This window comes from Crotalus tigris, unplaced genomic scaffold, assembly GCF_016545835.1.
Source record: "Crotalus tigris isolate CLP2741 ecotype Arizona unplaced genomic scaffold, ASM1654583v1 scf7180000018048.2368360, whole genome shotgun sequence".
Taxonomy (NCBI): domain Eukaryota; kingdom Metazoa; phylum Chordata; class Lepidosauria; order Squamata; family Viperidae; genus Crotalus; species Crotalus tigris.
Window position 1 is genome coordinate 2,305,491 of NW_024096794.1, and position 17,729 is coordinate 2,323,219.

Sequence of the window (17,729 nt, forward strand, 5' to 3'; positions counted from 1 at the left end):
GTTAATTTTTTTTCAGAAACACTAGAGGACCAATTTCCTGTTAGAAAGCTGAGAAATTTTTATCCAGGTGTGGCAGAACATAAGGATATATCGAAATTAGTTGTGCTTTTGTCCTCAGCAGTAAACTCAGTAAGGAAAGCTGCAAGTGAAGCATTGCAAGACTTTCAAAAGTATAAAGCCCTGTGGACAGAAGACAGAGATGCTAAAGTTCAGGTAACACCCATTTTGGAATCTTTGGCATGTGAAAGATAGATAACATAGTTTCAGTTTAAGGAAAAGACAAAGCAGTTGTAAAACAGCATCTTCAGCATTAGCAGTGAGCTTGCAATCCAATAATGGTGCGTTACACTAAAGGAATTACAAATGTTTGAGGCCTACTTAGAATCAGGTCTCAACAAATTGACATAATTCATTCAGTCATTTATTAAGGATTACCAGTGTTGTTTTTGAAAGGCAGATTTGTCGTTTCTTTGACATCGATGCACATATAGTACCTCCTGGGGAAGAATAGAAGGGTAGAACATTTTTGATGCAACTAATGGGAAAGACAATTAATCAGTCATTTGAGTAATAATAATGTTTCCTCTAGTCCCATAAGGATTCTGAGATGGGGCTTGGCATCAACCCTTTTGACGAGTTTTTGTATACAATAGTTATCTCTTTGTAACATTCAGAATCCCTAATAAAGTTAAAGAACCAGCTTTGGCAACTGATGTAGGGCTGTACTGCATTATAGTACAGAGCAATATAGACCACCTGCAAAGTGTGGCCTTCGGCAGCCAAAAACAAGTTCTTGGATATTCTAGCAGTGGGTAATTGATGGGGAGATATTGTCACAAGGGAGACAATGAAGAAGAGGGTGGGAATATGTGCACAGCCACAAGCAAATCTATTGTTTATGGTTTACCTATAGCAATTCAATGTATGTGACTTAGTAGAAAGGACCAGAACTGAAATAATAAAGTACTGTATTGAATTTGATTCTAGTTAAATAAACAATATTAATGGTTGCAATTCTTCACAGCAATTTTTGGCCAATAATCCATCTCTGACTGAGATCCGATCAGAAATTCTTCATTATGCTACCTTTGAACAGGAAATAGAAGATTTAAAACCAACAGTTTCTGTTGGCCCCATTGAACTCAATACAGGTATGAAATGGTGTAAGAGGCTGCAATATTTGGAAAAGCATCTAACAGTTAGAAGACAGAAACATTTGCATAGATAAAATTAACAAAAACGGTGCAGTAGTATATATCTTTAAATAATATACATATGTTAATTTTATGTGAATTGCTGTATCAATATTTTTGCTTTTGCATGATCAGCTTAATCATGCTTAGAGCATGCCTATTCATTTAATTAAAAATTCTCTGAAGATGACTTATTTCGGATCCATTCTCTTGATTCTATGCTTCTTTAGATCCAGACTGACCTCTATCCAATTTATACTTTAAAAAAATGTAAAGAGACAATAATTAATGAAAAGTTGGGCACAGCAATATTAATAGAAATTGACTAAAATATAAAAATATACTTTTAATATAGCCAGTAATAGTTTTACTGATAATTTTTTTTAAAAAATGGAATCTATAAAAATAATCAAAACAGCAATAAATATGATAAATATCACAAAGAAAAAGATTAAAATGTGGCATGACTCCAGCCATGGTCATAAATCAATAATTACCAATTTTTAAAGAAGAAATAGTCTTTAAAAAGATTATACAGAAATTATCTTCCATCAATTCCAGCCATGTTAGAAAGGGGATCAGTTTTGCACGTATAATTCCCAATCTCTCTCTAAATCTTTGTGCATCATTAAAACTAGTATATGATTATATAGAATGTATATCAGCTATTCTAAAAAAATAGGACTACAAAGATTTCTAGTCAGAGCGAGGAGCCTATGGACTTAGCTTCCTCTTTCAAGTTTGACAAACAACCACTGAGTATGTAACAACTGAGCATAGAGACCTAATTATATGTTTTAAAATCTTTTGAGTTTGAAAACTTAGGATTTTCAACCAACATTTCTCAACATTTAGCCTTTTGGGGCAAAAATATTTCAGGGACTTGGTGTTCAAACAATAGAAACCCAAAGCTCTTTATGCATGCAAAACTAGTGTCACAACCATTTCAGGCCCAGATGATAAGTTGTACATTTTCTGACAGTATAGTTCTATTTTAGAGTAGTTTGTACAATTCATTTAAGAATGAGGCATTCACACATCAATAGCTTGGCATATGCAGTATGACAATTTTTCAACAGGGCCGATGAAATTAGCTCTTTCAATTGAAGCAAAAGCATGGAAAATGTTGCTCTGTCGCTATTTAAATGAAGAATACAAGAAAAAAATGCAAGACATGATAAGTTTTATAACGGAGTATCTGAAAAAATTATCTCGACCAATTCGAGATTTGGATGATGTTCGTTTTGCTATGGAAGCTCTGGCCAATATACGCGATAAAGAAATAGAGATGGATATGATAATGGGACCCATTGAAGTAAGTTCCTTAAAAGCAAGAATCTTATTGAAACAAGTTTTTGTTTAAAAAAAATAAGAATGTTCAACAGTGTGAAATGTTTGATACTGATTTTGTTTTAGGAAGCCTACACAATTTTATATAGATTTGAAGTTGAAGTAACAAAGGAAGAATCAGAAGGTGTTGATACATTACGGTACTCTTTTAATAAGCTTCAAAGCAAAGCAGTAAGTATGTTAAAAGCTTATTATATAACAATAGTTTATGAATATAAACTCACAATATACAAAATAAATGAAATTGTTCTATAATAGCAATAGTCCTGGTATATGGCTCTCTACAAAATTCCAAGACTACTATTCTGTCAGGAATTTATATAATAGCCATCATTTGATATTCCTGCCCAAATCTATATCTTAGCTTCATCGCCTCAGTGTATTAATTCATTCTCTATAATCCACCAAGATTTTCAGCTTAAACTTCTTTTTTTTTTTTTTGCATTTCCACATCCCTTATTTTCCTCAAATGTTGCCAATAGGTATATACTGGATCATTTCTGTTCTCACAGATCTGTATTTAAATAAAATTAATAATAATCAACTGAGTCTCTAGATTTGGAAAAACATATATAAATTATAATCATAACTATTTTTCATTCTTATTACATATATTTATTTCTATTTCAGGCTAGTGTCCAGGATGAACTAATTCAAGTCCAGCCCAAGTTTAAGGGTCAGCTTCTGGAGGCAGTTGAAGTTTTCCGTGAAGATGTGTCAAATTATGAAGTAGCATATGAGATGGTAACTTTATTTATATGGGAGTTGTGAAGAAACTACAGCTGATATAGCATTGTTTTAACCAAAGAATATTTACTTCTAGAGATTTAAAATACTAAATACTAAATTGTTAAGTTGTTCCCTAAATGCTTGAAATCTAATTACTTTAAGACTAGGACTCAATCCTATAAATTGAAGAAAACTTAATCTAACAATAATAATTTAATGAGTTATTAATAACTCCAATAATCTATTGAGGCCTAACTGAAATACCAAGCAGCAATGTACAAAGATTCATTAAAAATATAAATTTTAATTCTTTCTGGGCCTAACAGGAATTTTGAGTACCAAAGTTGTTAAGGTCAAATGCAGAGAGCTGGAAATCAAAATGATTCATTACCATAACAAAGGATAAGGGAAATCTGTTCTTCCCTGTTCAGAGTGGGAAGATTTTAGGTCTTAATAGGGAGCATAGGTGGGAGGAAGAGATCTCAAACTTGCTTTTGCTTCTACTATAAATATGGATTGGATTTCAGTCTTGGCAATTGTTAGATTTATTCATAGTCAGCATTTCTAGTTTTTGCAATAAATAAAGCTACCTTATCAATGTTTATCCTTGAATCACTGTTTACAAAACTTGTGGTATCAGTGATGACTGGATTAAAATCTGATATGAATGAGGTAATCCAATTAAAAAACAAAAGCTTTTGATACTGTTGTTCCACAAATATGGAATAAATGTGTAAGGAAAATAATTATACCTAGTAGAGCTTTGAAGCACTTCAAATTTAATTCTCAAACTGTACTTTACAACATGATATACTGTACAACATGCACTGTTTCTGTCAAACATCTTTTAAAATAGCTACAACCTTTCTCCAGATCATATAATGGCTACACAGCTATAACAAGTGCACAAATAATGTAAAGCATAATGGCCTATAACAGTGAGGGCGAACCTTTTAGAGATCGAGTGCCCAAACTGCAACCCAAAACCCACTTAAGTATTGTCGGGTGCCGGGTGGGGTGGCCCATTCGGTGGGCATGGTCCATAGAGTGGGCATGGCTGCGGTGGTAATGGCAGACTGGGTGGGACTTAAAAGTTCAATCAATCAATTCCAATTTTGTGAGATCTGTTTTTTTCCCATGAGAAGTTGATTGATCCTTTTTTTTTTTTTTGCACATGGCGGTGGAGGCCTAAAGCAAAAAGGTTTTATAAAACCCAGCTGAAGGCCTAGAACTGGGGCGATGGCGTGTGTGCCCACAGAGAGGGCTATGCGTGCAATCTGTGGCATGCGTGCCATAGGTTCACCACCATCGGCCTATAATATTAAATTTCCACACCCTAGTGATTGTAAAATGTCTATGTTGAAAAAATATAACATAGGATTTAATCTTATCAAATAACTAGTTTTGATACATTTTGTGTGTTTTAGGAAGGACCAATGGTTCCAAATACACCACCTCAAGAAGCTAGCAATAGATTACAGATATTTCAGGTAAAATTTTATTGAATGTTAAATTGAGTAGCATGATATCTATCAGCTCTCTGAAAAGGAAATTATTTCTATTTATATTCTATTGAATGTTGATTTTCAAAATTCTGTTTTATCTTGGAAGCTATAAAAATTATTAATGCACTTTTTAAATAAAAAATAACATTATTTTGTGCAGCTGAATTAAGAACTGACATTTTGTATATTGTGTGTTTTGAAGCAACAATAAGGTTAGTTGGTTTTTTGTGTTTGATTTGTTCCATTTTAGCAGTTACAAACCAAATAGATATATCTCAATTTAATAAAAATATTGCAGCAAATCTGACAGTTAATACATGGGTACATTTATTGCTAAACGTATTTTGCTTTCCATTTATCATTGTCTATGCAATCATATTTTTGATACTTTATTTTCTATTATAATAATTTTGAGGTTCACTTTTTACATGGCACTTGGAGAGCCGTTGGGCTAGCCTGAATCTTGCATAGCTAATTAACTTTGTGAAGTATAAGGTCTTCTACTGGACAACAAGATAACCAAATATTAGCAAGGAGGTTTGGGGTATGGTTTCATTCCTATATACAGTATGCTGTTTTCTCTTTTTATGTGTACCTGATCCCACCCCCAACCAATCCCTGAAGTCTTTATCTGCTGTTCCCAAGAACAGGCACAAGGAACCAGAATGGTACTGTGAGCTGATCAGAGTTGCTTCTTTATTGTTGCTAACTTATTTACAAGAATCTCACCAGACATTGCATTGTCTTGGGAACATCCAGATAAGGACTTCAGCATTTGTTTGTTTGTCTGTTTTTTTGGGGGGGGGGAATCAGGTCTGTGTCACTTCCTAATCTAAACTCCCTCCTCCCCCCTTTATAGCTGGAGATTCCACCGCAGGATGTTAGATCTGTTTCGAAGTTGGGTGGAAGATCACTAGAGAACTCCAAGACCATGGGTAGACTGGAACATAAAACATACTTGGAAAAGGCAGTAATAAATCACTTAAAGAACATTGCCAAGTAACTGTCATGGCTATGTCTATGTAGTCAACAGGAATTGAACTTATGACTTATTTGGTGGCACAAACATTTATATAAGGCAACTTTTGTATAAATTTGTGTTATATGTAAATGTGTATAAGAGTGTGTGAGTGGCCCCATCTATTTCTCATTTGGTTCTGCATACCACTGATATTTAGCTATCAAAATGTTAGCCAGAAAAAAGAAAAAAAAAGATTATCTGTGAATAAATTCTTAACTCCTATATATTTTTATTTATTAGGCCAATTTTGATGAGCTCTGGAGGAAGTTTATTACATATTCATCTGGTGAGCAGCTATTTGGATTGCCTGTCACAGATTATGAAGTTTTGCATAAAATCAGGTAACTGAAAAATTGTTCTACCTGCTGGAATAGTTAAGGTTTTACTGAAAAACAAGACTGGGAAAAAGACATTTGTACTAAATTGTAACTACTGGTACTATACTATAGTCTATACTGGGGACCTAATACAGTATTCAAAACTGTGTCTCTCCCAAACTGGTAGAACAAAAACTATCATAAAAACAATGAAAAAAGGATTAAGGGACCACCTCTGTGGTGAGAGTAAATATGGTAGCAGAATCAAAAAAGGTATCTATGATGACAGAAAATAGGCGTTAAAGGATACAGGGATAACCAAGTAGAAAAACCATGCAAAGCATAGTTTCTATAAATCTTTCTAACCTCTTTGCAGTGATGCTGCTCTAGGTCAGTATTTTTCAACCTCAGCAAATTTAAAATGTGTGAACTTCAACTCCTAGAATTCCTCGGGACACACATCTTAAGGTTGCTAAAGTTGAGAAACACTGATTAATATGCATGAAGGGGGACATAAGGGAGGAATAATTGGCAAAATTCAGAGTCCCTGTCCAACTTCTTCAATAATTTTTTTTCTGATGTTTTTGTCGTTGGTTGCATTGAATCAAGTTTCAAACAGCATCTTTCTTTTATTGCCTTCTATATAAAGAACTGTTACTTAGCTAAAATTCCATCTGGCATGCTGGAAATAAGATAATAAAGTCAAATTGAAAGATTGAGATAGGTTTAAGTTCTGTGAAGTGAGATTTTTTAAAAACTTTTTTTACCTTTCCCTGTATTTCTCTCTGACATATAGCAGGCATGTCAAACTCGCGATGTCATGTGATATCACATAACGTATCGTGACTTTTTCCCCATTGCCGGCAATGAGGTGGTCACAGTTTCAGTATGATGCATCCGCCCCACAGGTCGGCTGTTTGACATGCTTTACATATAGCATATTCATCTTCCCTCCTTCCTTCCTTCCTTCCTTCCTTCCTTCCTTCCTTCCTTCCTTCCTTCCTTCCTTCCTTCCTTCCTTCTCTTCCTTCTATTGGAATCTCAGTAGCATGCAGTGTCATTTCTCCAGGTTTGTGATCTCAAATGCAGTGGATATGAATCCCAGCTAGAATAAAACAAGAATAATTTATTTATCAAATTTATATGGCCTCCCATCTCCCAAGAAATGTCTCTGGATAGCATATAACAAACAAATAAACCAAAACAGTATATTAAGAACAATCATTATAAAAGTATAAAATAATAGGGGCTACAGGGTCATAAAAAAGAGATTTTTAATTTTATCACAGAGCATTGGAGAAACCTCAGTTCAGATCCTCATTCAGTCATGATGTTCTACTAGGCTTTTAATATGTCTCAACCTAACCACTCTTAAAATCTTGCTATGTTATGAAATGTCAACAAAAATCCAGTAAAGCACATTTACAAAAATCTGAAATTTGAATCAGTTATGATTTAGTATTTACATTTTTATGCTACACTTCCTAAGATTACAATTTCAGAATTGCCTATACTTTTCTAATCACATTCTTGTATAAACAGAAGGAATGCTAATAGTTTTACTATAATTAATCTTGTCCCTTTTTCTCCTACAGGAAAGAGTTGAGTTTGCTTCAGAAATTATATGGTTTGTATGATACTGTGATGAACAATATAAGTGGCTATTATGAAATTCTTTGGGGAGATGTTGATATTGAAAAAATCAATGCTGAACTTTTGGAGTTTCAAAACAGGTGAGATTGCTTTCTATATAACCTTCTCTACTCTATTTCTTTAACTTTAATGCTAATTTCTGATAATTCAATATCCTTTTCCATGATAGATTTATTTATGTCAAAGGCTAGCATTGGACCACTCATGGAATTCCTCCTGAGGTTTTCTAAATAAAACAACACATGGTTCAAATTGAGGGAAATTGCCTATTTGGAAGGAAAGAGTAGTATGCAGTCACTGAGTTTCTGCCCTCCTTTAAGGTGCAATGCACAAAGCTGTAATTTTTAAGGCATGCTTTTAGATTATTTCATACGGGATTTCATTTTTGTTCAGATAATTGCTCTGCTTTTCTCTTCATTCTTCCTTTTTTCTTTTAGAATAGTATTTTTATTACTTTTTTTCTAATGAAAGGTGCCGTAAACTACCTAAAGGGCTTAAAGACTGGCAAGCATATTTGGATCTTAAAAAACGAATAGATGATTTTAGTGAGTCTTGTCCACTTCTGGAAATGATGACCAACAAGGCTATGAAACTGAGACACTGGAACAGAATTTCTGAAACAACTGGGCACCCATTTGATGTGGAATCTGATTCCTTTTGCCTTCGGAATATCATGGAAGCGCCACTTCTCAAGCATAAGGATGATATTGAGGTAGCCTTCCTTATTGCTGTATTTTATATTTAACATCAGGGAATACACAAATGTTTTTATCTGCTGTACTTTTTACAATGGGTGATTTTAATATTTTTCAAAGTTTTTATGTTGTAAGCCGCACAGAGTTGTTAGATATGAGATGGGTAGCAAACAAATTTTATAAATAAATAAACACACACACACTAAACACAAAGATTTGTGTGTGTGTGTGTGGTCTTAAGTGTTTTTTTATGATGCATCCGGTCGGCTCAAATATGGGAAGAAGAAATCTTTTTTTCTGGCTGATGAGAGCTAAGGAGCTTGAAATAGCTATACTAGCTTCCCTTTGTTAGCAATCCAATATATATATATGGAGGATGATAATACATAATGTATAGGCTTAACATGCCTAATAGGAAATAAGTTATAATGGAGGTTTTTTTTTCTATTTCCATTCCATTTATAGGTATTCTTATAAATTACATATTTTAATATTTTTGCCCAGTGATTGATTTGACCTATCAAAAAGCATGCAAACTCATAAAATGAATGTGGCTGTCAGATAGAATGGTTTTTGCTTTTTTGCATTTTTTTGCATTTTGAGTCACTGGAACTGTTGATGTTGTATCTTACATTGCTATAATATCCAAAGGACTGAGATTAATGCAAAATGACTTCAATAGCAACAGGAAGTAAAACTGTCATTATTGTTAGTACAACAAAAAAGGGCAAAAAATGGAGGCAAAAAAGTTGAGCAGAAGGAGGATTTCCATGAAACTCACCTTCCTGCCTCAGTAAAGCCCATATTTTAAGGCGTAATGTTAATGTTTTAAGTTCTCCTTAGCTCTATCAACATGTCACATTTTTCTACATGAATGACTTGTGCAGACTTCCATGTTATGTGTTCATCATTTCTACTTTTTAAAACATTGTTATATTTGTTCATAACGATATTTTCAACTCAAAGGCTGTTGATAAGCCTGGAATTAGTGAGATGAGTGGTGCCTAAGTTTGATGAATAATAAAATGTCTCAAATCCCCTAATACCCGATAGGAGAGCCGGTTTGTTGTACTAGCCAAGGCACCAATCTAGAAACCAGGAGAAGTGAATTCTAGTCCTACCTTAGACACAAAGCCAGCTGGGTGACCGTGATCCAGTCATTCTCTCTCAGTCCTAGGAAGCAGACAGTGAGAAATCACTAATAAAATCTTGACAATAAAACTGCAGAGATTAGGCCAGGTAGATTAGACTTGAAGGAACAAAAAAATAAAAATAAAATAGTTGGATTGAAAGTACATAACGGAAATCATGAAATTCAGTGCCTTCAACCAAAATCTGATTGTTCAAGGTATAAGAGGTATATCACAATTAACATTGTTCCTACTGTAAACCACATTGTGGAGCCTAATAGACAGCATGCAAAATATTCTTTAAATAGATATATTTAAAGTATGCATTTAGAAATTGTCATATTTATCATGAAAAACACAATATTTGAATGATTGCTTGATGTTCAAAAATTATCTTGTGTGGTTCTGGTTTCATTAAGCTGTCAATTAATACTTTACCAGACATACTTAAAACTTTCGGAGGTACATCACAAAACTCTCCCTGAGATTAGACTTTTGAAATGTTTTCCTAAATTATCCTTTAGGTATAGTAAAGTTTAGTAATTTTTTTTTACCAAAATAGAAATCTATTATGTTTAAAGCAGTCTACAACAATAATACAGAACTGCATATTTGGATTAACATGAAGATATCACCATTTTTACTCCTCAGTTGTAAACTATCCATATGTCAAGGATCTTATAAATACCTGAGATAGTTTATTATTTATTTAGGTACTACCCATCTTATTCTCAAAGTAAGTCTATATAGTGATATAGTTAAAATGATCCTCTCCGCCTCAGGAATGTCTGTGCAGTATTTTTATTTTACAATTGACCATCACTTTCTGGAGATCAGGTTGTCTGAAACACACAAAGTCAATTTATGGCTTCAGCATCCTTCCTTTTATTGCCTTTCTTGTTTTTATTGATCTGGGGTCACAGGTGTCAAGCAGAGAAATGGAGGGAATATGGAATGTTAGTTTTTCCCCCATCCCCAAGTACTTCTTGGTATTTTCGTTGGCCTATATAAGCAAGTGCTTTTTTCCTTAGGGATACCTCTTTAATCAATTCATATTTTCCTCTAGTTAAAGAAGGTGCTTCTTCTGTCCCAGCATGACATTTTCCCATGAAATAAGGTTTAGATTTCTTGCCATGTTTTTATAACTTGCTTTAGAGATACACGCACTTGTGTTTTGCATAGCTCAAGGGTATTTCTTTTCGGGACAGGACATCTGTATATCTGCTATTAAAGAGAAAGATATTGAAGCTAAGTTGGCGCAAGTAGTAGATAGCTGGGCATATCAGGTCCTGAGCTTTTCAGCATTCAAAGGAAGAGGAGAACTACTTCTCAAGGGAACAGAATCTTCTGAAATTATCACAATGATGGAGGACAGCTTAATGGTCCTGAGTTCTCTGCTGAGTAACAGGTAGTTATACAAATTTTAATTATTTCTATTAATATGTTTTAATTATTGAGGAACCTGCCTCTTGTTTCCCAGATAGGAAGGCCAGCACTGTCAACATTAGCCATACTGATAATTTGTTTAGAAAATGAGGAAAGGGAGGCTGGATTTAATCTTTCCAATCTTTGCAAATAGATGCTCAGGTGCCATCAAAGCTGACAGCAATTATTGCGAAGTTACCAAAGGCAGGTGCCTCTCCAAGCTAGCAAAGACACTGAGAGTGTGTTTATGCATGAGGTTTTGTATCCCCTTCAGTATAAATGATAACATCTAGCAAAACAGCCCTTGCATTCAAACAAATTTGTACTTCTTAATTAATGTTGATATCAGAGCTACATTGCAAGTATATCCCTCTGTAACACTGTGATGTAGTTGAGCTGGGCAAGGCAGCTCTACAACTTTTGCCAGTTTCTCTTATGAGAGATATGAAAGACAGCATGTCATCAGGTTAGCAAGCTTGTGAAAATAAGGAGGAGACAAGTAGAATGGAATGGAATGGAAAAGAATATTATCAACCGACATTGATATCTTTTCATTCATAGTTGTTTGCAGACTACAGTAAAATACATGTGAAAATCCCATTGCCGATGAAAATGAATCTAGGCTTAGGGTTAGAGTTAGGGTTAGGTCTGCTTGGCCTCATGGCCAAAAATTAATGTTAGGGATAGATTCTTAGAAGTTTTCTAAGGAAAGAGATGTTGACAGCTTTTTGTTCGGAGTTGATTGTGGACAACAATAACATAAATTGGAAAATCTCATTGCCAATGAAAATGAATCAAGGGATAGGGTTAGCATTAGGGTTAGGTTTACTTAGAGACAAGACCAAAAATTAATGCTAGGAATAGATTCTTAGATTAAAGTAACATTGACATCTTTTCCTTTGGAGTAGTTTGTTGACATCAGTAAAATACATGGAAAAATCCCATTGGCAATGAAAATGAATCTAGGTTTATGGTTAGGATTAAGATTAGGGTTAGATCTGCTTTAAGTCATAGCCAAAAATTAATGCTAGGGATAGATTATTAGTAGTTTTCTAAGGAATGTGACATTGATAGCTTTTCATTCAGAGATGTTTGTTGATCACAGTAAAATACATGGGAAAATGCCATTGCCAATGAAAATGAATCTAGAGTTAGATCTAATTGGAGTTATGCCCAAAAACGAATGTTAGGGATAGATTCTTAACAGTTTTCTGTGGAAAGAGATGTTGACAGCTTTTCATTCGGAATTGTTTGTAGACCACAGTAAAATACATGGGAAACTCCCATTGTCAATGATAATGAATCTAGGGTTAGGGTTAGGGTTAGGTGTACTTGGAGTCATGCCCAAAAGCTAATGCTAGAGGGAGATTCTTAGTGATTTTGTAAGAAAAGAGAAGTTGACAGCTTTTCTTTTGGAGTTGATTGTGGACCACATTAAAATACATTGGAAAGTCTCATTGCCAATGAAAATTATTCTAGTGTTAGGGTTAGGTCTACATGAATTCATGGCCAACAAAGTGATAGTCATAAATTACTGACAGGAGTAAGTAATAGGAAAGATGAGAAGGATAACAGTAATACAGTCCTGTTACATGGTTAGATATCCTTAGGAATCAACAGTGCTATAAAACTATGTGTTTAACAGAGTGGTAGAGTGGAGGGGGAGGGGACTGTATCTGGTTGTTTTGGCATGCAATGCCATATAGCTGTGACCTGAGTGGAGTAGTTGAAACAGTTTATGTCCAGGATATGATGGTCTGTAGATATTTTCTACCTCGTGCAGTATACAGGTCCTCAATGGAAGGGAGGCTGATTGCAATTGTTTTTTCTGCAGTTCTAACTATCTGTTGAAGTCTGTGCCTGTCCTGTTTAGTTATTGTACAAAATCAGACCATCATAGAAGTACAAATGACAGACTAATAATTCTCTGCAGAACTGTATCAGCAGCTCCTTGGGCAGTATGAGCTTTCTGAGATGGTGCAGGAAGAACATTCTTTATTGTGCCTTTTTAATTATGGTTCTAATGTTAGGTGTCCATTTCAAATTCTGGGAGAAACTTGAGAAGGACTTTACTGTGGATACTGTGCTACCTAATATTGTAAAAAGTGATAGAATAAGAGAGCTCCCCCTAAAATCTACTATCATCTCTACAGTTTTATGTATATTCAGTTCTAGATTGTTCCAGCTGCACCACAGGGCCAGTTGTTCAACCTCCCATCTGAATGCAGATTCATCACTATCTCAAATGAGACCAATGGCTGTTGTAACATCTGCAAACTTCAGTACTTTAGTTAGATGAAAAGGAATAGAAGATGGAACATGAAGCTGTATTTCTTGCATAACAGCATTTCTGTCTACTAAAAGCATGGCAACTGTCAGACAGGATAAGCAGCCCCCGTTAACTTCTCCCACTTTGGCTATGACTATTATATAGCAGACGTTATTTGACATTATGCATCATACTAATAGTTTTTCTCTAAGATAGTTTTGTATTTGTGCACTTCCAGAGTTTTTTAGCTGAGTTGTATTAACAGAAGCTTTTTGTGGAAAGATCCCTGCCATAAACCAAAGGACGCTTCCAGAAAGTCTTTTTGACTTTTATCTCCATGAAATGATGAAAACTGATCATCAAGTGTTCTAACTATTGTTCCTTGTAACTATGACATAGGGTTTGATTCTTTGCTTCTATTAAGTTTTAATCATCATCCGATTGCTCCTTACAGCAGCGATGAAATTTGCAGTCTACATGGGAACTCTCAAATAAGTGCCTAACACAAAGGAAAGATTGCCATAGCTTTTACTCACATTATTTCACAATGCTGAAAAAAATGGGTCATGGCATTCAGCCCATTTAGTCTGTGGGAAATGAACAACTTTATAACATGTAGAATCTACACAGTAACTGTAAAGAATAACTTACCCCTCATTTGCCAGGTGATAATGTCTTTGGACTTCAGAGTTGCCTACTGCTTCATAGCTGTCTGAGGAAACAATCACTGGTTCCTTTGTTATACAATAGACTCGATCTGCTTCCAATGCCATGTTCTCCCTTCCATTTTGGCAACAGCTCTACATATATGACGGCAGAAGAAGTTCATGTTATCTGGGCATTTTCAACCAAATGAATGAAGCTGTGCTTTTTGAAGCATTATACTTCTCATTCTGTATTATAAGCAATGGACAGATTGCTTTTGCAATGCACTCTGTTTTTCCCTGAAGATGTTTCACTTCTCATCCAAGAAGCTTCTTCATATAAAAACACCTTTGGACCAACCAATGACCTGGATGACTGAGAATCTCCATAGACATGGGATTTCATCATTAACACTGCTAGCTTGAGGGCCAATTATTTGTTTATGTTTGGATTATTATTAAGAATGCACTGCCCTTCTCTCTCTTTTTTTTCCCGCAGATGTTCATATTTCTCCCTTACTGTTAGAGGCTAAAACAATTGATAATTGAGAAATATAAATCCTGAAATAATAATAATAATAATAATAATAATAATAATAATAATAATAATAATAATAATAGCCCCCAGTGAGGCACTACCTTGACGTGGTTGTGGGGCTTGTGTACTCTGAGGAAGATGAGAGCTATGCCAGAGGTTCAACCATACTGGACAGGTCTCATCAGAGGAGTCAGACAAAGAGTGTCTCTCCCATAAAAAATATGGTGAGACGTAAATTGCAGAATGCCATACCGGCTCGGACGTCGCCCGGGTTAACAAGGTCCGCACTAGATATTGGAGTTCCTGGATATCTGGTGAAAAATGGGTTACAGGACTCAGGACTGTTGGCTGAGCAACCAGGGCCAGCAGCTGCAGAACTACTGGAAGAAAAGGTGTTTACCCGTCGCAGATACACAGTGATGGAAAACAAAGAAATAATGATCTGTTACTACAGATCAAGTCCAACAAGAAGAGGATATCTAAAACGAATGCACCAGTTCTGGAAAGAACAACATCCAGAATCAGAAATAACAGAACAGAGACTAGCAGATCAACGCCGATTTATAACACGAAATAAAGTATTCACAGAAACAGAATTGGACGAACTGCAAAGGTTTACCCAGGGCAAAGAAATCAAAGCCTTACCAGAAGTAATTCAGAATGTAGAGGCAAACCAGGGGGAGTTGGCAGTGAAGGAATCTAGCAGAGATATACAACTGTTCTCATTTGGAAATCAGGCACCTCTACCTCAGGAAGAACAAAACCCTCTAACTAAAGAAATAAAAGAATTGAAACAAAGAATAACTGAGCATCTAGAACAGCACAAAAACAACAGAATAAGGCTACCTGCATTGAAGCTTGTTCCAAAAAAACAGCTAGCACAAGCATTAAAAGATGCAAATATTGCAATATCAAGTATAAGCACCAATTCACTGCAAGAAACAAACCAACTAATGTACAGCACAGCTGCAGTTATAACAGAATACCTGGGATGCAAAATCAACAAAGAAGAAAAACAAACAAACAGTGCACCAGAAAAATGGAAGGTTAGACTAGAAAATAAGATCAGCAAGTTAAGATCACATGCAAGCAAGCTAGAACAGATGAAAGAAAAGAAGCTGAAGAACAAGAAGACCAAAGAATACCTAATCAAGAAATACCACTTAGAAACAAGGAAGATCAAGGAAGCACTGGAAATAATAAAGCAACAAATAACAGCTATAGCCAGGAAAATCAGTAGATATGAAGCTCGAATTGCAAACTATAGGCAGAACCTCCAATTTCAATCCAATCAGAAACGTTTCTACCAATCCATCAATGGAGAAACTGCAAGGAATCAGTCAGTACCTGACAAGGAAGAAACAGTGCAGTTCTGGAAGCAGATATGGGATAACCCAAAGAAATACAATAAGGATGCGGCTTGGTTAAAAGAGGTGGATGCAAATAAAACAGAAGTTGAAATGAAAGAACTAGTAATAACAACAAAAATGGTAGAAAAAAGAGCAAAGAAAATCAAAAATTGGTCAGCACCAGGTGAAGATGAACTGCATGGGTTTTGGTTGAAACATCTAACTGTTATACACCCACTCATTGCCAAGCAGTTCAACAATATACTACAAGGAGGAGAAATTGAAAAGTGGCTAACAACTGGGAAAACCTACCTAATAATGAAAAATCCAGCAAAAGGGGCAACACCAGGTAACTACAGGCCAATTACCTGCTTACCAACAACTTTCAAATTACTAACTGGTGTAGTAGCTGATGCAGTGCAACAGCATCTAGTTGAAAACAATCTCTTTCCACCTGAGCAGAAAGGAAACCGCCCCAATAGCAGAGGAACAAAAGATCAACTCCTAATAGACAAAATGATCTTGGAAAACTGCAAGAGAAGGAAGACCAACCTGAATGTGGCATGGATTGACTACAAAAAGGCATTTGACTCTCTGCCACATGATTGGATAATAAAGTGCCTAGAAATAACAGGAGTCAGTAGAAACATCAGAAAATTTGTGCAAAGATCGATGGCACAATGGAAGACACAGTTGCAGATCAATGGTGAGAAGCTGGGAGAGGTTAATATCAAGAGAGGAATATTTCAAGGAGATTCATTATCACCATTACTATTTGTTATTGCACTGTTTCCTCTGTCAACAATACTGAATAACTCAGGACATGGCTATCAAACATCAAAAACATCTGCCAGACTATCCCACCTCCTTTATATGGATGATCTGAAGCTGTATGGAAAAACATCATCTGAAATAGAATCGCTGCTCAACACTGTCCGTATATATAGCCAAGATATTGTAATGGAGTTTGGCTTGGACAAATGTGCCACACTTACTATCAAACAAGGAAAAATAATGAAAACTGAAGGAATCAAGATGCCCCACGAAAATAACATTAAGAGTCTGGATGAGGAAGAGTACTACAAATACTTGGGTATCCTTCAAGCTGACAACATCAAGCACACTGAAGTCAAGAAAAAGATTAGAGGTGAATACATCAAGAGAGTGAAGAAGATCTTAAAATCCAAACTCAATGGAGGAAATACCATAAAGGCAATCAACACCTGGGCAATCCCAGTCATTAGGTACACAGCTGGAATAGTGGACTGGACTCAAGCAGAACTAAAAGCAATGGATAGGCAGACCAGAAAAATAATGACAATGAATCATGCCCTTCATCCACGCAGTGACATTGATAGACTTTATCTACCAAGGCAAATAGGTGGGCGTGGAATGCTACAAGTACATCAGATGGTTGAAGAAGAAAAAATGGCTTTGGAAGAATATCTGAAGAACAATGATGAAGATGCACTGAAATTAGTATATCAGGAAGGCTTACTAACTACTGGAGAGACCAAACTGGCCTACAAGAAAGACCAAATGAAGAACAGAATAGAGGCATGGGAAGACAAAGCACTACATGGCCAATACATGAAAAAAATAGCTGGGAAAGCAGATAATAATAAAACCTGGCAATGGCTAAGAGCAGGAAAATTGAAGAAAGAGACCGAGGGACTAATTCTGGCTGCACAAGACCAAGCCTTAAGGACAAATGCATACAAAGTCAAAATTGAGAAGACAGCAACAGACAGTAAGTGCCGCCTATGCAAAGAAGCTGAAGAAACAGTGGACCACTTGGTAAGCTGTTGCAAGAAGATTGCACAGACTGATTACAAGCAGCGGCATGACAAAGTAGCAACAATGGTGCATTGGAAGATCTGCAAAAAATATCATTTGCCTGTAAGCAAAAAC

General features: G+C 35.5%; 1 protein-coding gene across 1 annotated transcript in view; it reads left to right on the top strand.

The window, feature by feature from the left end:
• DNAH8 (dynein axonemal heavy chain 8) overlaps positions 1-17,729 on the top strand; it is a gene marked incomplete at its 3' end in the record, with an annotated part of 110,344 nt that overhangs the window by 47,739 nt on the left and 44,876 nt on the right. Inside the window, exons 27-36 of the mRNA XM_039347014.1 lie at positions 17-213; positions 1,025-1,151; positions 2,273-2,508; positions 2,610-2,714; positions 3,174-3,287; positions 4,700-4,762; positions 6,039-6,139; positions 7,711-7,848; positions 8,240-8,480; positions 10,802-11,001. Coding sequence (XP_039202948.1) covers positions 17-213; positions 1,025-1,151; positions 2,273-2,508; positions 2,610-2,714; positions 3,174-3,287; positions 4,700-4,762; positions 6,039-6,139; positions 7,711-7,848; positions 8,240-8,480; positions 10,802-11,001 — 1,522 coding nt within the window. The remainder of the gene's footprint in view (positions 1-16; positions 214-1,024; positions 1,152-2,272; positions 2,509-2,609; positions 2,715-3,173; positions 3,288-4,699; positions 4,763-6,038; positions 6,140-7,710; positions 7,849-8,239; positions 8,481-10,801; positions 11,002-17,729) is intronic.